General features: G+C 42.1%; 1 protein-coding gene across 8 annotated transcripts in view; it reads right to left on the minus strand.

The window, feature by feature from the left end:
• Window positions 1-1607: 1607 nt before the first annotated feature.
• Window positions 1608-24709, minus strand: part of THRB (thyroid hormone receptor beta) — a 309616-nt gene continuing 286514 nt past the window's right edge. For all 8 annotated transcript variants that reach the window (XM_054692808.1, XM_054692803.1, XM_054692799.1 and 5 more), the window contains 5 exons: window positions 24256-24403; window positions 21293-21498; window positions 13030-13176; window positions 9253-9511; window positions 1608-6462 (listed from right to left, as the gene is read on the minus strand). In XM_054692808.1, the coding sequence (XP_054548783.1) occupies window positions 6221-6462; window positions 9253-9511; window positions 13030-13176; window positions 21293-21498; window positions 24256-24403 (1002 nt within the window). In that variant the 3' untranslated portion in view covers window positions 1608-6220. The remainder of the gene's footprint in view (window positions 6463-9252; window positions 9512-13029; window positions 13177-21292; window positions 21499-24255; window positions 24404-24709) is intronic.

Consider the following 24709-nt stretch of genomic DNA (forward strand, 5'->3'; position numbering starts at 1 on the left):
TCAAGAGTGTAACATGAAACATTTTTGTCAAGCAGTCTGTAGATCCTCAGAGAAACATACTCAAAAGATAATCTGTAATACTCTACATTTTAATAGTTCTACTAGGTCTTGCTTTGAACACATTTAATGTGTCAGAATTTAAGCACATGAACCTAAATTACTTACAAAGCTACAGTGCCCTGAGTAGACAAATATGACATCAGGAGAGCTGTCACCTTGTGAAAAGAATGTAAACCATTTGTCCTTTAGTCCTTCCTTATCAATTAGAATTGCCCAGGTTTGTGATAGGACACCAATGGCATAACCCAAGTCAAGTCATTACTTTAGTTTTGAGTCAGCTTTGCGTAGCAGGGTTAAGAAGTGTATCTTGTTTGAATATACATTTAGAAAATTCTCCAAAAGAAAAAGGAAAGATTTCTGGGGGGAGAGAAATGTGTCTATTAGGATGGAGGAGAGAGGTCTATAAGATAGAGGAGAGGAAAATATAAAACTTACACATAATTTTTCAAATAGAGAATGGGAGGACTCAGAAAATGACACTGTGAACTGATCTAGGTCAAGGAAATAATAAATATTTGCTCCATCATAGCTGGTGGTAAGATCTAGGTAGGACACAATCAGATATTTCCTTTGCGAAGTGCTTATTTGTTTCACGTCCTGGCCAAGTCCAGGTGAGATTCCTGCCTCAACTCTTAGTCCATAGTTTAGATGGGAAAAATTATGTGTCTTTTCTCCCATCCAATTCCAGGTTTTCAGAAGATTAAGGTAATTAGCATATCTGTCCTCCTCAGCACAGCGATTGGCATAGGAATGGGCACATGATTCAATCTGGGCCAATTAGGATTAAGTGCAGGATTTCAACCAGCACTACTGGGGAAAAGATACTTTTTCCCCACAAGTTTAGAGTTATAAAGCTAACCTTGGAGCTACTGGGAGCTTTTATAAGGTAAAAGGCTAGGTAATCATGAAGTTTACATGAAGGAAATCTCTACAAAGCCTACAGAGAAATGAAAAGAGGTGTTTCCTGACAATACTGAATGAACACCCAGATCTAGCCATGCCTGAAGCTATCACACTTCTGAACTTTCCAGATATTACAATCAATAAATTCCTTTTATGCTTAAGTCAGTCTGCCTTAGCCTTTTGTCATTTATCACAGAGTCCTAACTAACATGTTCAGGACAATGGGGACCAAGATATATGTTGATTCCTGATGTTAGCATAATTCCATGAATAATATTCTGGAACATTTTGAGAAAAGATGAATATAGTTCTTGAGCTATAAAAACTTAACGCTTCCTTCTATCATCTCTCTGAGGCTGCTTCCAAAGTAGTAATCCCCACCCCCCAATCAGTCGGCATCAGTCTTTAAAGTCCCTATCCCTCCTCTCTCTTGCACTCCTCCCTAATAAGTTTGTTTATTCAAGTAGATGTTTATGAAACAAATGGCCTTCCACCCCTGTGTTCCTCCCCTTGGAAGCAGGAAAGGTAAGAAGAGCAGACAATCCAATTTAGAAAATAATAATATTTAAAGAAAGAGTCAGGAAATTATATTTGTTATAAGCTTTTTCTTTTTTTCATTTTTCTTTTTTAGAATTGAAGCTTATGAGTTTATCTACGCCCACTATATTCATAATTACAATTTAATATCTGCATACAAAAGCTATGTAAAAATCCATTTTTCCAAATATACAAATTTCCTTTTTGGATAGTTTAAAACAGATTGATCACAGATTTCAACAGTTTTAGGCTGAAAAAAATATTACCAATCTAGCAATATCACTTAACACTGTTTGCAAAACACAAATCTTCCAATGACTGTAAATCGTTTCCTGTTGAGTATTTTTCTGATTTTCAGGGCATGAAGACATTGTGTATGTATGTATGTGTGTGTGTGGGGGGGTAGTGTTTTTTCTGAAGAAAGATGGAGAATTAATTTGGCTCTAAAAATTAAATGAAAAATATCAGGTTAATTAGGAAGAACCAAAAGAAAGAAGTGGCATAATATCAGCTCATTCATGCCCTGATATCTTCTGTATCAACAATACATGTGTAATTAAATAAAGTCTTCTTTTGTCTTACACTGTGCTCCGTAATTTACATGAGTATTATCTGCATCCTGAGAAGGACAGATTTATATTTGATTGTCTTGTGCATAAAATGGGTCAGCTTTAACTGTGCAACAGAAAGCCACAAACAGCGTGTTGCCTACATGATATTGCTCTTGAAGGCGGCATTAATTAATGTGGAGACACACTAGAAATGCACACTTTTTGCATTTGCAAACATTTATACAGCACAGTAAAAATTCTGTGATAAGGCCAAACCTTTTTTCCCCCGAGTTTGTGGGTTTTTTTTTTTTTGTGTGTGTGTTTTTAACTTTTTTTTTTTTTAAAGATTAAGGTAAAATGTTTCAATTGTAAAAAATACACACCGGGCAAATCCTTACCTGGATAATAAATATCTACATCACAGTACAATAAAATTTTTTCTCTATAAAATTTAAATATGGATTATAGTCTATCACTATCAAAAGAAACACTAGGCTAGTATTTCCATATTATTAAAATAACAGGAAAATTACGAGCTTATTTTAGAACCTGATGCCATAGCCTTTGGAAAGGGCAAAGAGATTCCAAGGTCTTTAAGCACTCTCCTTTTGAAGAGGAACTGTGGCTTGGTTATTCACTTAAATTCAGTTTATGAAAAAGGTTTAGCCTTACAAATGCTGGCTACATTTCAAAAACCATAAGACTGATTTATAATTTATTACTCATGCAGCAAAAGGTCAATATGACACGAATAGGTTAGAGTTCCATAGAATAAAAATGTATCACTGACAATGAATGACATGCGCTGAGGGTGCTCAGCAGTTCCGTGGAGGCTGAGTCTGTGTGTGTGGGGTGGGGGCTCGGTGTTGAGGAGGGGCCAAGGCTTGCACACCTGTTCACGGAAGAGCAATGAGAATGACCTTGTTGGAGCAGAGCCGGGCCTGGCGGTCCACCCTGCTGACCGCGCTGCAGATGGACGAGGTGTCACTGGGGCACAGGTTGGGTTTTCACTGGGCTGAGGCTTCAACACAGCAAGCGCATCATTGAGGACCGAGGCTCGTTTGACTAGAGAAAGCTCTGAGGCAGCACGTGGTATTTTGAGCAGATTCATAAAGAAGAAAGGATCTTACTTTTTTTCACTATTTCTGGAAATACTGCACATCTATATTGAAGAGCAAAGTACACTTGAGGGTTACGAACATACACTCACACACACACACACACACACACACACACACACACACACACACACCACTCATCCCTTAAAAGTTAAGTCATATATAAATAGAATCCCAGTTGGATGGGTGTATGCACCTCTACTGGGATATCACCCCCCCATCCCCCGTGGGGGCTTTCAATCAGGTCCACACTTGATTTGAAAGTCCGGACAATATAAGAAAAAAAAGTCAAAAAAAAAAAAAAAGAGCAAATTCCTCCTTATGAGTTTTATGAGATGTAGTCTTAAGATGCACTAATACCTCAATCAGTTACAAAAGGAATGAGCTGGTCGCATTGACCACTGGGTTATGATCCATTGAGTCCTTATAACCTTTCGTTTCAACCTGAAGTATTTTAAGGCTTATTTTCCTCTATATAGTCAGCCTTCCTTTCAGGTCATTGTTTTGCCTGTTTAAGGGAATCCTTCAAGAAACTGAGGATCAAGTAGAAATTTACATGGGGTCAGCTGGATTGCTGTAGACATACTGTACCATTTGGCCAATACCCAGTAACGGTTAATCCCCAAAGCATTCTTAATCGGCTTTAGATAGGTGTGTGCATACATTGGAATCTGGGGGTGTCTCATATACTGAGGAATCTCCACCAAATAAATTGAGGAAACTTTCCCTGGAAGGCCTAGTGTGCCAGGAGACTCTGAACCCTTCCTGTACCCTGCCCATTGCCTTCCTCTCATTCTATTCTGAAGAAAATTTACCCCCCCCACACAAAGCTTCTCAGAGTAACTCTGGAGTGCTGGTGGCAATTAAGCTATTTGTTTCAGAGAAGTTATCTAAGGAGACTCAACAGAGGAAGCCAAGATGTTAACAAAACAAGGAGTAGCAGAGACTGTCCAGAAAACAACCCCCATCTCCACCAAAAAAGAGAAACAAAATCTGTTTGCAGATAAAGTCAAAGCAGGCAATAGGTTCATGAATTTCGTGCTTATAATTTTCCTCTCTTCACCTACTTCTTTTCTCTGGCTGGCAAGTTCCACAGTGATGATGTTGTTTCCTTCTCCCCAGAAGGCAGTGCAGTTACTTCAGAGCATCAGACATGTGATTTTACTCATAGGTTATTTCCTGTCAAACTTGAGATTCTCAAAGCTGTTCCTCTCCTTTTCCCAAGGCCATCCTGTCTTCTAAATAGCTGACTAGATTCTTATTTTGAACGAAATATCTTTCCTTGCCTACAAAGAGGGCCATAATTGTTGTCTAATACAGAGAGAAATTTGAATACGAAAGAAACCGTCCAAAGAACCAGATTCTTTCCCGTGAAATTCATACATATTAAAGGTTGGATGGGTTTCATATTTCATTATGTATTCACTACATGAGAAAACCAAGATCCAAGGTCGTAGATCTATCACTTGACAGTGCACCAACTAAAATTCAGGTACCCTGATGTCTGGGTCTGTTAGGCCCCACCAAACTTAAAAAATTAGCCCACTTGGTTTTCACAGTGAATTTCATTTCTTTGCTTTCAGGTCAATCAAACTGATATGGCTTATTTTCCCCCAATATTTCCAGGGTAAGGCAGTAAAAGGCAGGCAATGGGATAGCTCATGTCTACTACGCCAGTGAAGAACAAGATACATTCAGTTGCCTGGGTACATTCTTTGCCCATTTTCTGACGCTGAAGTGATGAGGAATTACGATTTGTTTTCTGGGCACAAGCGACTCCAGCATTTGTCATGGGGAGGCAGGGCAGGCAAGGAGAGGGAAGGGTTGTATTCATGGTCTGCCAGTGTCTTCCGTTGGATATCTGTCAGGGAAAAGCTATAAGAGGAAGAGAGAGGGTCAGTGACCAGACCAGACTTAGCTTAGTGATAGTCAAGCCCCAGGGTCCATGGGAAAAGGGGAGAGGAAATGTTTTCCAGTAGAGCAAAAAGCTTGAGGACCTAAGATGAGAAGGAAGCATCCCCAAAACATCCATTTGTGAAGGGGACTCTTGGAACACTGCATTTCCTGCAGCTCAGAATGCAACTGTACTCATCTCTCCTCCAGAACAAGACCAAAATTTTGCCTTCTTCTCTCTCTTAGAAGATTTGGACCACAGTGAATTCTGTTGTCAGCTCAGCAAAGATGTCATCAGAACACGTAACTTCAGGAGTTTGGGATGTGGTGGATCTGATGTCTTTGAAAAGTGACAATACTCTGCAGTGGGTTTGATTTCTGTGGAAATTTTCTGAGTCAAAATTGTGAAGAAGGCTTCCTACGATGAGGTAATATTATGTGAATTTTGGGAAACTGTTGCATCAATGACATTGGTGAAGATGTCTAATTTCTTTGGGCTTGCAGAAGAAAATGGTTTTCCTTCTTGGCCTCACTCAAATACCTGTCTACACCCTTGAGTAACTTGAATTAAATCATAGGATTATAAAAATTACAGTGAAAGGACATCTTCTTTTTCAGGAATAAATATCTCTGTACATTCCAAGTTATGCTCCTGGGAGAGAATGAAGAGTGTGAAAACAGCATGCTTTTGCATGGGTAGGTAGAAATTCATTCAAACTTTTCCCTAGAAAGCGGAGAGCCACATTTAGCTCTGCAAAACTCAGGATTGGGTCAAGATGACTATATTATCTCAGTATTAAGGCTTCTTTAGTCTTCTGCTGTGCCATTTTGCTTTCTTGAGTCTCTGACCCGGGACAGATGGGAGCTGGTGATGACTTGGTGCTGGTGAATTAATAATTGTCCCCACCCCACCTCCACCACTGTAAAACCTTCCAAGTATTCACATCAAAGGACGGGAGAACAAAATACAATAGTTACAAGTACCCGAATTCAAGGGATGGTTTCATCCGTGTCTATGCCAAGGACTACCTCCCTGTACCCCCAGACAATCCCTCCCAACACAAAGAAATGAAAGAACAAACAAAAGAGAGCTCTAGGCAATGGAATGAAATGACACCCAACAGTGCTATAGGAATTATGGGAATGAATTCAGTCTGTCTAATCTTCGAACACTTCCAAGAACAATGGGGGGAAGAGTTCCGTGGGGCATTCCACCTTCATGTGCAGGAAGCGGCTGGCATGGCAGGCGCCAATCATCCTTAGGTCTGTCACCTTCATCAGGAGTTTTGGCCAAAAGTGTGTCACATGATGTTTTCGGTAATTGATATAGTGTTCAAAGGCCAGCAGGAAACTATCTTGGTATTTCTCTATTCTCTCAACACAGGCGAGTCCTGGGCGGTCTGAGGGGAAGAAAGAGCATGGATGTTAATTTAGAGGAGGAGAGGAGAAGGCTTGCCTTGTCCGATTCACGCCCTTGACCAGGAAGTGGGCAGATGTGGGAGCTTCTTAACTCCAGAAAGGAGCATGTGTGCAACATGACCTCGGGGCATCAGGGACCGAGATGTCAGGGAGTGATGTAACTTATGTGAAGAGAGTCGTTGCTTTGTTCAGATGAATAGCTCTGGTGTAGACAATTGCCTCTTTGGGTGTGACTGTCGGAGCTGCTCTCCTAGGCGACAGAAGAGAAAACTCACACTAGAGAGTTGGAACACTCTGCAGGATGAGATGAAGATTTTGAGTGTCTGCTAACTCCCTGGGGGGGGGGGGAAACAGGGATATGACAGAGCAGGGAGATGTGAAGAGAGACTGGGAACATTTCAGGAGGTATGGCATCCACTTCTGCCTCCACAGGTGCGGCATCCACAGATGCACAGTTAAGAAATTCCCATGAAGGCAAAGAAGGTGAATATCCCATTTTAGTTGTTTGTGAGGCTTTGGTGAACCACTCCCTCCCTTCCCTTGCCCACTTAGTGAAACTGTTACCTGTAGCAACCTTGCATTGGAGGTGCTTTGGAGAATTAAAATGAAAAGTGAAAAGGATGTGAACCATACTAGAGTCTCCCTGTGCAGAGTCACAGTGGGATAGAGCAAGAGGCTAGGACCGAGAAACCTTCCCAAGTCTGGGAGGACCACTCATCCTTGCGCCTGTGAGGGAGGGGTCAAGACAGCTGTGATCACAGTAGTGGGAAGTCTCAAGAAGGCTGCATGACTGTGGAACATCCAGCACTTGAGTTACAAAAGTAATTTATAAACCAGAATGGATTCCTGACATTGCTCCAGGAAGCACGACCACCCCTTTGCCCAGTTCTCCTGGATTTTCTTTAGTGGCTCTGAAGACATGAACTCACAGTTCCAGTTTCTAGTTTATTTTTTAAAATGTCAATGACATATCTTTAATGTGATCAAGCATTTATAGTCATTTACCCCATTTATTTTGTTACTTAAAAAAGAAAATATATATATGTATATACAGTTGACCCTTGAACACCACAGTTAGGTGTGCTGTCCAGTGTCCATTATTAAAGTATCTGTATTGATAAAAATCTAAAGAGGGTTCTACTTGATCTGAAAGGAAGGATAAGGGAAAATGTTTCAATTCACCCTTCTGAGTATAAATAAAATATAGGAAATCCCCTGTTCAGCTCAAGTTACAACTGGTGCATTTTTACTGTGTGATTTCCTTGACAGGGGATGCAGCTGTCCATAGATCGCTCACTTCCTCTGTCTTCCCCCTTTTATGGCATCAAAACTCTGTTCTTTGATGAGAGCTAAAGACAAGGTGGCCATAGAAGATGGGTGAACATGTTGATGTGGTTCAAGTTGAAGTAAACTGCTTTTAACTCCTTAAGACAAAGTTCCTCTCTGCTTATCAGTACAGAACCAAGGAACAGAGTAGTAGCAACTTGTGAAAAAGATTTTTGAAGACAAGACCAAGAGACTCTGTAACTGAAATGCTAAACAAAACAATAGGGCTTAGCAGCAAAAACTGAGTGAGACACAAACCCCATCAAATGCCTTACTGGATGATTCTCCCAATTCTCTAATCCTTCTGAGGCTGTCACTGCCGACAACCGCAAGGCAGACTCCATGTCCTTTTTACACTTCTTCACCCACCCTAATACCCTGGACATTTCTATTAATACTATCAGAAGCAGAGAAATATTACAGGACTCTTCACATATGACAAGTGATAGCTACATATTGGCATCACCCCCACAATGAGAGCGATGGGCAAGTTAGGCAGATGGCTGTGGAGCAGAGTGACAAGTGTTGAACTGCAGCTAAATATGGGGTCCTCTGAAAATGCAGAGACGACTTTGAAAGCACCTTCTAGTTAAAGACTAGCTTTCCTTCAAGAAAGCGATGTGTTTTGCATTTATTATGACATGACCCCTGAAGAAAACAGTGTCAGCATTATTATCTATTCTTCAATGATGAGAGTTAGAGGTCTGGATAATGAGTGATGACGGGTTAAATATGCCTGTACATCCTTTTCCATTCCACCCATGTTGAAGTGGACTCTTGAATCTGGGACTTGTTTGGACCAATACAATGTGGTAGACATGATGCTATATGACTTAAAAGTGGACAGCTGCAACTTCTGCTTTTGTGTGCTTGGAATATTTCCTTTAGAATACAACAGCCATGTAAGAAGGGCAACTCCTCTGCCAGAGATAAGGCTGCATGGAGAGCAGCCTGCAGCTGTGTTTGATGTCTCAGTTCCAACCCCAGTCACCTTGGGTATTTTAAGTCCCTAAGTTTTGGGCTGGGGAGTTGTGCTATTTAGCAATAAATAACTGAACTTAAATTGTTAACCCAGGGACAAGTGCTAGCTCTCACTTATGATTTCTTCACACAGAACTTCACACAGAATTGGTGGACACTCTTATTCGTATTCTGTATACACAAAACCAGGAGGAGGGTTGGTGAGCTACCATGTGGCAGGCTAAGTAGTGTCTTAAGATGGAACATCTCCTTAAGATGGCTCCTTTGATTCCTAGGCTTCATCTCACCACCCTGGGACCTGACACCTGCCTTCAGTTACCCAGTTCATTGGTAAACCCCCAATTACTCACTGAAGGAGACTGAGCTGTGATTCTGAAGTTAAAGGCGGACTGAAAACTCATCAAGTGATTTGAACTAGCCAAACAAGCAAAGGCTCTTTGGAGGCCCCGTCTGGGCATACTCACCTGAGGACATCAGCAGGACAGCCTGAAGAAGAGCTACTTCAGTGTCATCGAGGTTGAAAGAAGAAAGAGACATGCCCAGGTCAAAGATGGCGTCTGACACGACCCCAAGACCCCCGTTTTTCAGCTGGCCCCGTGTCACTGCCATTTCCCCATTCAGGGTTAAAGTCTCACTTTCGGGGTCATAACGCACAGCAGCACGAAGGGACATGATCTCCATGCAGCAGCCTTTGAGGAGGATTATCTGGTCTTCACATGGCAGCTGAAAAGGACCAGCCCACGTCAGCAAAGAACAGACGAATGTCAGTCATTTTTGTCTTGTTGCTCTATTTCTCAATAGTTCACTCTACCATTTAGCTGACAACTGTGCTTCTCTTTGTTTTAAAGCAAAATTTGTTCTCTGAGTCTCTTAAAAAGGCACAGAATTAGAAGGTTGCTATTGATGTGACCCAGGAGGCTCAGAGATATAAAGGCTGGATGCCGAAGGCCATCAAGTGAGTTAGAGGCAAAGGTGAGAATGGTGTTCAGACCTCCTGGGGCTAGAGTTTTGTTCTAAGTATCTCAGGCTCCAGAATTACTTCACACCCTGGATCTTTCCGCCAGGTTTGCAATCTCATTTTTAGCTCATTTGGTTGACTTGTTAACCAGGATTTATGATAACGTGATAACATCAAGAATACTTAAAAAATAAAGACTTTGCAAGCAAAATAATAAAAAATATCAGTTTTTTTCCCCTGAAGGAGGAGAATGTTTAAATAAATGCCACTAGCAAAACAGTGTGAAAGAATATTATTAGTTAATGGCTATTTTTTTATTAATTGGGCATTGTGTTAAGGTTCACATATGTTACCTTATTTATTTATTTATTTAATTTTTTTTTTTTTAAATAGAGGCATGTTTTATTTATTTATTTATTTATTTGTTTGTTTGTTTGTTTTGTTTATACAAGCACTGGGTACAGTCAGAAGCGCGGGAGGGTGAGAGAATTCACCAGAGCCAGAGTGGGGAGCAGAGCAGGCAGAAGGACCGAAGTACACTGCTGAGGGGAGCAGCGGGCGGCAGGAGAGGTCTGCGCGCCATGTGGGACCCTCCTCTAGTGGCCGGGGAGCAGCCGGGGATCGAACTGGCGCTGCAGAGGCTGCGAGCAGCTTCGCAACCCAGCGCTCAACCGCTGCGCCACCGGGGAGGCCCCTGTTACCTTATTTAATCTTCACAGCAATACTACAGATGTGGGAATCCAGGAGTGAAAGGTTGAGTAAAGGGCTGGAGGTGGGGGGTGTTGGTGTTTGTCACATGAATGTTTGGGGAGTGTTAGAGCCAAGAGAAGGAAAAAAATAACACAATCTTTGGAAGTACTTGGGATATGACTAAGTTTCCATCAATAATGACTATGGAATTTACACATAATTTCTCTCTCTTCTATCAAGGCAGATACAGATTCTTTTGGGAAACACTTTTTGGCAACACTGGACTTGTGTAGTCTAGGTTATATAAAACTGTGAGCAATTCTAAGGAATTACATTTAAAACACTGGGTATTGTATATTTTTACTAGCCCAACCTAGCAACCATACCATTTAATTTCAAATTACTTGACTTCTACAGAATAAAAGTCATCTCGTATTTGGTTCTAGAATCTATATGAGTGAATTTTCACCGTGGGCTCATTAAAAAAAAATGACACCGATTGCTTTTGTTATGTTCTAATGTGTACTGTACTCTTCAAGTATATATCTTTGTATTCCTAGCCCAAAAGTATGGTAGAAATTAGCAAATCCAAGTTTGGATAGATCTTCCCACAGGTAAGATATAGAACCAGCGGGAGTGGGTGGAGGCTGCTTTAATGCCCAGGGTGCTGATTCCTCAGGGCCTCTCAAAGGTTTATTGAAAGATCATTGCTGCCACACCCTTCGAATTTCTGTGATCTAGGTTCCCAGGGGATATCCTGTGGCTGGTGGGGCCCTACTCTTGGGAACCCTGGCATAGAACAGCAATGAGAACGTATTAATCAGATCAAACCATTTATTAAAAAAAGCATTTATTAAAAAAATCCAAGTGTGCAAACTTGGGCAGAGTCTGATTATAGATAAATTAGAAGTTTTCTTTTAAAAATTTACCATTGATTAGTTCAAATTGAAATAAAAGCTGAGTAAGCATTTGTCAGGGATCACCAACGGCTTCAAAACTAGGCCAGATGTCTTCCTTTAAGAGGAATTTATAGGATCCTGGTGAGGTTATTTCAACATGTGAGCAAATAGTCTCCTAGTCACCTGCCAAAATACTTTCATTGTGAGAAAACTCCGTGATGGACATGACAGGGAGAGACGCGGGGATCCACCCACAGACTCTTATTGTCTCCTCAGGAGAGTGTCACTCAGGTTGACTGGCAAAGACAACAGTTCCCTACACTCTAATGTGCTTTGTATGTGTATTTCTGGCAGCTCTGCCAGTAGCGAGTCTTGGTTTTGCCTGGGTGTCTACCAGCTTGGGGTAGTGGGTTGGCAGGGATCTTAGCAGAAATTGCACTGGGAGCACAATGCATCAAGCTGCTTCTAGCAATAACTCTCTGCTCACCTAGGGTCTCAGCCCACTGCATACATAGCTCAGTGGCCTACACAGTGCATTTCCCTCTTTGGGGTTCCAAAGAGAGCATGAAAAGTTGAAAGTCTCCAGCAGGCTATAGAACTGGAAACAAGCATCTCTGCTGTCTCTCTCTCTCTCTCTCTCTCTCTCTGTGTATAGTTTGGAGACAATAAAATATCAGGGATGAAAGAGAGATGGAATCATGACTTTGAAGCTAGCTTAAACTTGGGAGGCAAACTTGGAAAGGGACGCTTGCTATAGGCTAAGCTTGAAAAGTTCTCGGGGACCCATGACCCTTGCCACAGACATAAGCCCATGGTGTGTTTGTTGCTGGTGGTGGATCTGGTTTTGAGCTTCCTTTAACTGCAGTATCTTTTAGTGGTTGGTGTCTAGGATTCTTGTCCATGCAACTGACTGCAGAGCCCCTGCTCTCAGCTGCCACATGGCAGAACTCCTGAGTTAGGAGTGAAGAATCCCCAAAGGAAAACCTGTGAGCCCCCATGGGTAAGCTCTTCAGGGTGTTCTGATAATGGTGCAGGGAAGAGTGAATTTAGAGGAAAAAGAGGAAAAAGACAGAATTTAGGGGCTTTTAAGAGCTTTGTGAAAAAACAAAGATGCATGTAAAATAACGATACCTCATTAACAAAAAATGTATTACAAAGAAAAAAAAAGAGCCTAGCTCTGAGAAGGTCATTTAACATATTTTTGAAGGTTAAGAAATAATCACACAGCCAACTTGTGGGATATGTAGTGGAAAAAAATATGTACTTAGATTCAAACCATGGCCTCACGTTTGGATAAATCAACTCAATCTTTTTGATCTTAATATTTTCCAGATATAGAGCAAGGTTAATAAAAACCACCCCGCAGGTCTGTTATAGGGATTGATTTAAGGTGGGCCAACTTTGGGCCTGATAACTAGGACATCATAGGTGCAGAGTGAATGGAAGTCTTGTCATTACTTCCCCATGTCTGGGGTCAGGTGGATGGCTGGGATCTTTATCGACCTCATGTGGACAAGCTAATGAATGCTGACTGAAATAAAGATGGGAAATAAAGATAAAACAGTGTATTTTCATTTTGTACTGACATTGCTTTCATATAGGTATTAATATGAAACTATAAACAATGCCTAGTATTTCTGCAAGTTGATGAAAATGTAGTGAAAATAATGCAGAAGGAAAAACAATTTCCTCACCTCACAAAACATAGGCAACTTTTTGGCAAAATCCACCACTCTGGTAATTGCTGGTGTGATGATTTTTGTGAAATGGCTGAAGGCTTCCAAGTCGACCTTTCCACCCTCTGGGGCGTTTACTATTGGTGCTTGTCCAATGTCTTCTGGCTAAGAAGAAGCAAGAAAGATTGAAATCAATACATTGACGGGATCTTTATTCATCAAATCCTCAGACGGCAGAAAGTCTCTTCTGAACCCAGAGTTTCTGGTTTTCACATCCTTTATGAACAAACAACAGTTTTCACATCATTAATTTCTCTGACAAGGATCTATGTCTTGGCCATCATTTTAATAGCTTCCCCCCCACTCGGTGAGAATCTCTGCAGAGCTGTTGCTGCAGAAAGAGAGTAAGAGAGAGAGAAAGAGGGAGGGAAGGGGAAACAGTAAGAATTAGGATTCTGCCTCTGAATATACAAAGGGGTTCACTGTGCCAGAGGATGTGAATTCTAGGGGCTCTGGGTGGCATTTTCAGTGCATGCACATTCTGGTGTGTCTGTGTGGGAGGCAGGCACAGAGTGGGCCATGACAGTGGGGTGAGATGGGGGAGCCCTGGAAAACAGCCCAGCAGATTTGCTCTTGCTTCTGCCCCAGCAGCAGAGACGGGAAGTTCCCCCCTGCCCTACGGACTCCAGTTGGAGGAGGTCTCTCAGGCTGGGGGGATGATCTTTAGGCTGCTTACAGGAAACTGAGCTCTGCAAACTTGGCAAACTTGAGGACACAGCAATAAATTTACTCGTGTTTGGCCTCAGGGTAGTTTGCACAGGTTACTAGCTAAAGAACAATTCATGGTCTTGCTGCTCAAAGGGTGATGTGGCAGCAGAGGTGTCACTTGGGGGCCTGTTAGAAATGCAGATTCCTGGTCCCCTCCAAGGACCGCATGGTGCAGAACTGGCATTTTAGCAAGCATTTTCCTGTACCCCTGCCAGGTGGCTGGACTCATGTTAGGCTCCCCAGTGTCCACTGGAGCCATTAAGGAACACTGCCTCGTATTCAGTGACCTGCATGATGTGACTTCAGGTGCATTCCTGTTGTCATCAGTGCTTCCTGCCAGGAGTGGTCCTTTCACTCCCCTTTCTTACTGTGATAACCACCACTACCATTTATCGATGGCCTACAAGTAAGCCAGCCCCTTCATGTGCACTATATGAGGTAGTTTTCACAAAATCTCAGGTGGCAGATGAGCAAGCAAGGGCTCAGGGAAGTTGAGAGCAAGCCCCTGAGCTTGGGACAGGGACCCTGGTGGCCCAGACTCCAGACTGCAGTCTTTCCAGAGCCCACTCACTCCCTCTCATTTTCTTAACCCTCCCCTCGCAACCTCTCCAGTAGTCTTGCTGGACTATGAATGCAACCAAGGGGATCAGAGACTTTGGTCCTGCCCTGTGGTGGCCACTTTGTTTAGAGCCACCTGTGCCTTTGAACAGACAGGACAAGGCACCCAGAGGTTAGGAGGTTTGGGAGGTTGAGCAGAGGTGAGCAGGAGGAACTGACATTGTGAACTAGTCAAGAAAGACTGAATCCCTCATTTCAGGGAGGTGAGGGCACTGCCAATGACAGGCTTTGGTATAATGTCAGGGTTCCTCAACTTCCTGTGCACCCAGAATCAACTGCTTGCTGGACTCCACCCCTTTTGTTTCTGATTCAAGAGGTCAGGGGAGAAGCCTGAGAATATGCATTTCTGACAAGTTCCCAGAGCCACCTCCAGCTTAGAGTGACCCAGCCACCCATTTCTTTCCCCATCTCTCCCATCACTGCTCACAGCTAATATTCAGCACAGAGAAAAGTAAAGGATGATTCTTTTACTCTCTTATTGCCGGGGCACCAAAAGCAACAGGAGCAGCCTGAGTCCCCCAGGGGTGTAGCAGGAGTCGTGATTACAGCTAGGGGAGGATTTTTAAGTATATTACATAAGAAGCTCTGGCAACATTGACCTTTCTTGGATTATCCAGTAGGTTATTCAGTTTATTTTATTTGACTTTTTATTGTTTGTTTTGCGGGTATTGAGTGGAAGGAAAAAAAACCTGGTTTCTGTCATGTTTTCATACCAGTGATGATGTTTTGGGGCAACCGTTGGCATGGCTAACCCATGGGAGACTACTGTTCTGCTGACTTTCCAGAACTGATGGAATAATTGCATGAATAGCTTCCTTCTCTCTCTGTCTCACTGTGGTTCTCACATAGATTAAACTAGGGGAGAAGATACATCAGTTCCTCCTTTGGGCACTGCTACCCCTTATATCCTTCAGGTCTTCTTGCTGGTCTTTATAATTCTTCTCACCTTGAAAATGAAGCTCATCTAGCTTGCCTTGTCTACAACACTGTGATTAAAGTAGAACTAACTCAAAAAGATCAACTCATGAAAGGAATGTTGGCCTACACTGAAAAAGTAGAGCTTTACACACACACACAGGCATAGATACATAAATACACATCAGCAGGGTGCACATTTTTTAGAAAAAAATTGTAATAACAGGGTTTTGTCTTGGTTGAATACAAGCATCTTCTCACTGACCACAGACATACCTAATCTGATTGTATTCAAATGGTATTCAGCTTTCTTTGAAATTTCAGTGGGTTAATATTGATGTTAATTTTCATTCATTCCAAAGAGAACATCAAAATAGCCACAGGCACATGAACAGATGCTCAACATCACTAATCATCAGGGATATGCAAATCAAAACCACAGTGTGCTAGCACCTCACATCTGTTATAATGGCTCGCATCAGGGGACAGAAGACAACAGGTGATGGGGAGGATGGGGCAAGAAGGGAATTCTTATACCCTATTGGCAGGAATGTAAATTAGTACAACCAGTATGGAAAACAGTATGGAGGTTCCTCAAAATATTAAAAATAGATCTGCCATACAATGCAGCAATTCTACTTCTGGGTGTATGCCTAAAGGAAATGATTTGGACAGATATTTGTACTCCCAAGTTCATTACAACATTATTCACAATAGCCAAGATGTGGAAGACACCCAAATGCCCATTGATGGATGAATGGATACAGAAGACATGGTATATATTTATAATGGGATATTATTCAACCATGAGAAAGTAGGAAATCCTGTCATTGTGACAACATGATGGACTTTGAATATTATGGTAAACAAGAGAAAGACAAGTACTGTATGATATTACTTCTATGTGGAATCTAAAAAAGTCAAACCCATGAAAAAGAGTAAAATAATTATCAGAGGATTGGGGGGATAAGTTTAAATGTGTTAAAGGGTACAAATTTATAACAAGTAGTAAATTAGTCATAGAGATCTAATGCATAATAATGAACAGACAGTAATACTGTTCTATAATGATATCAGGTGATAAATATTGCTACAGTGACACTCATATTACAATATGAATGGATCCAAATAACACTTAAATTTATATAATGTTTCATGCCATGTTCGTGGAACTGAAAAATTAAAAAAAAAATTCTCTTCAAGCTGTGGGGTATTTGAATCACCACCTGTGTTATCTCTAAAGGTTTGAAAAGGAGGAAATTACACAAAGAAATATGGCAACTTTAATTAAAATAAAAACTCCAAATGTAACACCTTTACAAGTTTTCTGTGGAAAAATAAGTAGGGTAGAAAAAATTTACTTTTAAATCTTTGGGTGGTAAATGGCAAATTTAATTGCTAGAATAAAGCCATATACAAAGCAAAATTCTCTTTTTACATTATTAAGGTTTATTGTGATAATGAATTGTAGATGGTAGAAAATCTTCCATGACCAACTCAGGTTAACACATCAAGGATGAAAAATTAAGGTTGAGCAATGCAATCTAGTTTGTAACTTCCCTGAAGATTTTTACCTATAAGGATGACAGGTCATTTGCTAAAAATATTTGGAAGATAAAGAAAAGTACAGATATTTTACTTTAGTTGGATCTATAAGATATTGTAATATAGCTTTTAGCCCTATAATCTGCTCCTTGAAGTACTTTTGCTTGCACACACCCATGTGCACTTACACATAGGGGATCAGGCTTCCATACTGATGATATCTTTGGCTTATGGAATCCCCAGTGTGCACTGGCTGGCTTTTTGCCTCCATAGATCAAATTTCTTTAGGATGAGAGTACTTCCAACTCTCATTCTGGCTGTCTTCCTCTTTATCTGTCCGTCATGGACTTTTGGAGTCAGCCTGGCTGATCTTATGTCACCTCCTTAATCCGCCTCGTGTTTTTCTGTTTCAGGGCTGCCTTCCCGCCTGACTTTATCTTTCTCCCAAGTCCCTTCTTCTGTCTTTCTTCTGTCTACATTCCACACCATTCACATGCTCTCTCTGTGAGGTCTTCCTGGATGACCTCAGTTTGCCATGATGTCTATTGTATTTGAACACTCGTGGTGGCCCATGTCTATTGCTCATGGCATTTTAGCATTTTTTCCATCACTTTTTTTATTGAAGTAATGCAGGTATATAAATAAATAAGATATGAACTTCTCAAGGTAGGGGGAATAATACGCACATATATTCGTCTACTGTCTACAAGGCATTGGGCCAAATGGTTGAGGACAGAATGCTTACCGGGTAAGTAAGCAAATAAATGTGTCTAGACGCATGTACTAAACTGGTCTTGTTTTAAAATGTTTTTTCCTATATTAAAAAAATCATTTTGGGGTGTGGTGTGAGGAGGGCACACCTCCCATGGCTTTGGGGAGGTCACCGGTTCTAGAAGCAATCACTGAGGCAGAAATATGGGTGGGGAATAGGCAGTGACTGGGGCAGGGAGGGGGAGGAACAATTCTGGGCAGAGCTTAATTGTGTATCTACAAAAGGCCAGGTCTTCTTCCAGATGGGGAGGTATCAGCAATGAGCAATGTATCCTCAAGGATCTTTCATTTTAGTGAGGGAAGGTAGACAATAAATAATAATACACTCAGTTCAGTTTGTGATAAGACTGGAGGTGACATGATAGTAACATGGAGACTGGGAGTTGGGGCACAGCCAAGAATTCTTGGAGAAGTGATGGGGGAGCTATGACTTGACGAACGTCGAGGAGACAGTCTTCTAGAGAGCGAGAGGTAGAACATTTAAAGCAGAGGGAAAAACCAGTGCAAAGTCCTGGGCTAGAGACAGACCCATATCCCTAGATCCCAGAGATGGCATGAGATCAAGGATGGAAAGTGGGCAAGGGTCTGGTGATGTTGGTTTTTGTGGGCTACAGAGAGGAGATGGGCTTATTCTAAATGCAGTCTGGCACCTTTTAAACAGAGGAACAGCTTGAGGAGATTGATTATTATGCAGAGAGGGAGTGTAGGGAGCCAAAGGAAGAAACACGCAGGCAACAGCAGTGATCTGGGTGGGAGCTGGAGTGGGCTGGACTACAGGGGCGGCAGCAGAAAGGAGAGAAGTAGAAGGATTTGAGATATACCCCAGGAGCCAAAGATGGGTTTCTGATACATTGGATGAGAGTGGGGGACAGTTAGAAATCCAAAGTGGCTCCTCTGGGGCTGTGGGGTGGGGGTAGAGGGAGAGGTGCAAAAGAAGAGATGCAGACATGTGCAGGTACGAGCTTCAACCCCAGCTCAGCGCTAGAGGAGCCTGGTTGTTAAAAAATTGTAATAACTGGCTTTGTGCTTTGCTTCACCTGTATTGTTCATGGTGAGTGGGAAATGCTGCTGGCTGAGCTCTTTACAAGTGACTGGCTTGGACCTGAGAACTCCTGGGCTTGAACCTGAAGATCGGGCACATGCAGTGTGACCTGGGGCTCAGTGAGACTTCCCTTCCTCTGCTTGTTCGTAGGGTGTCTTTTCTCACCTTTGCCAAAATAGTCAGGAAGACCCAGACAAGAGGTACTGAGAAATCCCTGGACCCTGGGACATTACGAGACTCTCCCTTTTCCTGGGATGAGCAGGGACTAGATGGTAAAGATGATGTTGGCAGGGATGATTCAAACAGTAACTATATAAGTGGATGTTAATGACAGTCAAGCACTTCTATCATTATACTTACTATTTGGCAAGGGCAGAAAGATAACAGCCTGGGTGGTGCAAGGGGTTAAGACGCAACCTATGAAGCTGTCCGCAGCCATTGCAGCACGAGTTCGATTCCCAGCCAGGGAGCAACCCACATGACGCAGCAGACCTCTCCTGACTTGCCTGCTGCTCCCCTCAGCAGTGTACTTCGGTCAATCTGCCTGTTCTGTTGCCCACTCTGTCTCTGGTGAATCCTCTCACCCACTACACCTCTGGCCTGTACTCCATAAATAAATAAATAAATCTTAAAAAAAAAAAGATAACAGCCTGAGAGCTGTGAAGTGACTTTCCACAAATCACATAATTAAAAAGGAAGAGGCAGCACTGTCTGGTTCGATCTCCATGCACAACATTACTCAACCACCCTGCCTTCTGACTTTGGGTGACAGAAGTCTTCCTGACTTGATTGCACTTATCCTTGACTTGCCCACATAGACTGTACATAGCCAAATCACACATGTCACCTGACCCTTCTGCTCACCTTCCTTTCCTGAGGCTATCCTGATTGACAATGTGTGCGATCAGCCAGAGCTCTGCCAGGGGGAAAGCAGAGCAGACCTGCCCTGCTTCTGTGGTCACATTTGATACTACCTTTTTGGTGAAATAAGAGAGCAGAATAATAACACCACATCAATGGCAATATTGGGGCTGGTTTGGGGTTTGCTCCAAACCAAATGTTTCAACACCCATCCTTGTTTGGCATCTGATGCTCCTTATTCCTCCTCAGCCTACATCTATGTCTCATCATCAGTGTCATCACATCCAAATTGGTGGTTAAATTGGGCACTTTTAGACCATCAGAGATTTGAGCGGATAGGACAAAACTAGAAAATTATATGATTTAAATGATTTTGGCAGTAATTTTAAGGAATGGCTTTAGAAAATCTGTCTGGCTTTTGCAAAAATTTATTTGCCCATGACTATCATTTTCTCAGACCCAAATATAAACTTGAAACCCAACGCAAACCACCCATCTCTGTTTCTGACTTGAGTCCTGATTTTAGAGTGAAAAATGATAAAGAAGCTCCTTTTGGGGAGTAAGTTACTTACCATTCCAGATAAATGAATACGTCTAGCTTTTATGACAACATATAATTTTTAATCCTTTATGATATATTTTTATACTATTATTAACATAATAGACTGCCTCAAATTCTTTTTGGAACAAAACAGGCCATCATCATATAAAAATAAATGAAACAATATGTGTGAGCAGTGTTGCAAACAAAGAAAAAGGAGTAGCAGCCACATGAGAGATGGGTCCTAATGTGTAGAAGTCTACTCAGGGCAGGGATACCATGTAGCCAAGATGTATTTAAGCAAAAGATTCTTTTTTTTTAAGTTGAGGTAACATTGGTATACAATGCTGTGTATGATTCAGAGGCTTAAGATCACACTTCTTCAGATGTATGTTACCACACCACACCCACCACCACGCACCCATCATCTGAGGATTCTTAATGTCCTTACAAGAATAACTCACCACTCAAGAGTGAAATTTTTACTCTGAGAATAAATACTCTCCATTGGAGTCATCATCCTGCAAGGAGTATGTGTAAATATGTAAACTGGCTGAAACACAGGGCTTAACTGTACTGTCTCTGAGGATGGGCGGGACCTGTATAACTGTTAGTTTTCATGAAAACATCAAATATAGAAGGTCCAAGGGTATGGAAAGACCTATTTTCTCTACATACCACCCCCATCGCTGCTCCCCATTCCTATTGCATTTATGGACTCTAAATCATTTCTTTTAAGCTAAACATTGTGACTTCTATTGACTTCTAAGAACACATTTGAGATGGAGGATACTTCATTAATTGTCGGGGTTATTCTTAACTGGATATGTTGAAGCAAGTTTAGGGGACTAAGTATGTGCAAAATTGGGAATATGAGGGAGGAAATGGCTACAAAAACGGAAAGCTAGCAGGTAAAGAATTTTATTAGTTAGTTGATCCAAGGCTGAACTTACTACCGTAAAATCAGAGAATGTGGCCTTTGAAACTGCTTTAGAATTCAGTGACTCATAAGCAGTATGTGGTCAGTGTGTGGCCTTTACTCTCAGAAAGAGATGGAGTCAAATCCCAGCTTTGCAAGGTACCTGACCTGTCAGAGCTGCAGTTTCCCCATCAGTAAAATTGGGCAAAAACATCAGCATCCTGGGGTTGTGAGGACTGAATGAATTAAGGCAGAGCTGGCCCCTCACCCCACCCCCCACTCCACAGGCAGGCAGCCTTACCAGGAATTTCCGTTTCTGCTTCCAGTGGCTGCCTTGGGCATTGGTGGCCACATGGGCTTCCGTGACAGTTTTGATGAGCTCCCACTCCTCATCTGTGGGCTCTGGTTTGTGCCCGATGGATTTCTGCAGCTCTTCCCGCCGCCTCTTCTCTCGGTTCTCCTCGATCAGCTTCCTCTTCGCCAGCCGCTTGCTGTCATCCAGTACCACTGGGAGAGGAAGAAAGTGAGAGAATACACACAGCTACTCCAGACACTCAGCAGATGCCACATCCTGGAGCCACAGGGATGGAACCACTGATGCACAGGTGGCTATCTGGTCCTGCTGGGCGTGACCCCTTGTCAGGAAGCTGTCATTGACTCGCCATTGTCCAAGCTGAGTCCAAGCACTCAACTCCCAGAGCCGAGCCAGCTTTCAGCACCAAGCTCCAGGGCAGTGGGGTGACTGGGCATCCCCACTGCATAGTAGGTGGCCCGACATGAAAATGAAGCAGGGAGAAGTAACATTACATCCCCACAGGTTCACAGATATGTCTGTCTGGACAATCACCTGACTTCACTCAGGGTTTCTGCTCCTTCCCTCCCCCGCCAAAAGGCTCTTAGTAAGAAGAATTTCAGGTTAAAGAAAAGTTCTGGAGCAGCAATGGGAGGCTAGTGATCATTTCCTCAGAGGAAAAAGGGCCCCGACTCTTTGTTTGCCCCTTAAGGGCTGTCCATGTGGCTGGGCCTCTTTTGGATTCACAGGTACTTCTGGCAGTTAAGGAGCCCAGGCTTTGGAATCTAGAGAAACTGGCTCTGAATCACGACACCACCACATTCTAGCTGTGTGACCTCCGGTAAGTGGCTTAGGCTCTTTGAGCTTTCCTGTGTAAATGGGATCAATAACACCCTTTTTCACAGTGATACTGCATCAGCAGTGCTCAGGATGTAGATCCATGGCTTTTATCATTTATGTACAAAGGAATTAAGGAGAACAGGCAATAAGAAATCTGAATTCAGTGGTTAAATTGCAAAACCCAAAGCATTTCACCAATCTTGATAACTATCAGCGGAACAGAAAGGCTTGTGTTTTATACTGAGGAGTGAGAGGAATCTTAGATGTGATTGAGCCCAACTCCTTCCTCTCACAGAGGAGGAAGCTAATCTAGAGAGGTTGTGATTTGCCTAAAGTAACACAGTAAGTTCCTGGCAGAGCCAAGACAAGACCCTGGACCAAGGACTCATGAGTCTAGTCCTACAACATCATTGTCCTAAGGCCATTTCTTGATGAAGGTCTAGCCTTGTAGGAAAAGAAAAAAAGCAAACATAGCAGTAGGAAGAGAACCAAGGTGCTCAGGTAATCCACAAACCAAGTAATGATCATAGATTTTGGATTGGATCTTCAAGTCATGTGAGTGCTGACAAATGTGGGGGAAATGAAAAGCCCTGGCTACTCATTTTGGTTCACTTATTAACAGGAACTGTTTAAGTGGATGTTAATGACAGCCAAGCACTTCTATCATTATATTTATTATTTGGCAAGGGCAGAAATGCTTCCACTGTGCTGGGGTGCCTGGCTTTGACCAGGCGATATGTATTATCTAATTTAATCCTGAGAATGACCTTCAAGGTGGGCCAGCATTTTGCAGATGGGGAACGTGAGTTCAAGTCAGAGGGTCACATAGCTAGTAAGTGGCAGATCTGGGACTCCAACAATTTTTCTGATTATAAAACCTGAGATTTTATAACATTGCATGAACAACTAAGGGTCACTTACAATTTATTTCTACTGTCTAGATGAATAGTGAGTTATTTGCACCTCAAAAACACTCATATCTTTAATTTCTCAACAAGACAGTGAAATGTATATTCATAGTAACAGTTCATTACAGGGACACAGAGCAACAAGAATCTGGTTGTAAGTCAATCATTTTCACCTATTCTTATCAGGCATATTGTTGAAAGGGCTAAAATCCTTTAAAAGATAAAGAACACACCCCTGCAGAGGTGGGGATTAACCTAGGATTTCCAAGTTAACCTCCTTTTAAAAGATCCCCCATCCTGTCTTCTTTAATGGGCAAAGCAGGACATTGCCCAGGTTTTTCTGTTCCAGCTAAGAGAACCCTGTTTACCACATACACACGAGTCCTATCTCTTCTTCCATGATGAAAATTCTCACTGCCTTTTCCCCCCCTCCTTTTCTTCTTTCTGTTTTAACTAAAAGTCAGAATCCTTCACTGATGTGCAAAACCATGCCAGTGGAAATAATTAACACTGATGCGTGCAGAAGGGGGCACCTGCATTCAGAACAATACCATTCTTACTTTATTACTAGATTAATTAAAGTGATGGGTGTAAATCCCCTGCACAGTGTCGGGAGAAGAGACCCAGAGGGCTAATCTCACCACCATATGCTGTGGCACTGGGAAATCTGGGTAGGCCAACTTCTGCTCGGAATGTTTTTATGGCTAAAAATATAACAAACAACCAACTGCAGAATGACTCATGTAATAGCACTCAACTTCACATTCTTCAGAAATTTCTGAACGCGATGTTTTCTGCCAGTGCCCCGTCTCTAAAAATGCCCACAGAATGAATTCCTGTCTCTGCTTTTGAAAAAAATATTAGGACTCATCCACCAGGCTCTCACCGCATGAATGCTGTGTGTAAAATTATAGCCTCTCCAGGCAAATGGGCCAGACCTCTCATTTGTAATCTTTGTTGCATATAGAGTATTGCTAACAGTCTTGCAAGCAGGAGAGGGATAATTGAACTGTTTTCCCTCACCCATCATTTGGATGCCTTGAGAGTCAGGAGCAGATAAAAAGAGAGTGGGACACCTAGCAATGGCTGGGAATGAGTGGTCAGTGGGAAAGCAAGGAGTCTTTCCTCTGTCCTCTGCTTTCTTTCCTGCCTGGTTGATCTCCTAGAACCAAACCTTTCCCCAATCAAAACTCCTTGAATATAAAGCAAAAGAAGATTACTTACAATCTGTTGCCATGCCAACATAGATGCATTTTTTAAAGCGACATTCCTGGCACTGATTTCGTGTGACTTTGTCTATGACACATTTTCCTTCATATTTACAGGAATAAGACGGATGGAGATTTTTCTGAATGGTTCTTCTAAAGAAACCCTATATAAAAGAGAAAGGCCCAAGACAACAATTTCATATTTCCTAGAAATAAATGACCCCAGAATTTTGTGTCCACATACCAGTGATGGATTATTTTGGCCCTTACCTGTGTAGGGGACGGCAGTGTTACCTATAAAAATATAGGACAGTTGGCTTAATGTGAATCTTAGAATTCTAAATCTGAACTGTAGGAGTTGTTATAGGACTATAAAATCAACATATTTTTGGCGATTATTCAAGGAATAGAGATTAACAAGAAAACCCAGTGCTTGCTTTCATTTTTTCTAAACACTGAGTACTATAAAT

The sequence above is a fragment of the Talpa occidentalis genome, unplaced genomic scaffold (genome assembly GCF_014898055.3).
Source record: "Talpa occidentalis isolate TD23 unplaced genomic scaffold, MPIMG_talOcc4v2.1 talOcc4.10, whole genome shotgun sequence".
In the NCBI taxonomy this organism is placed as follows: domain Eukaryota; kingdom Metazoa; phylum Chordata; class Mammalia; order Eulipotyphla; family Talpidae; genus Talpa; species Talpa occidentalis.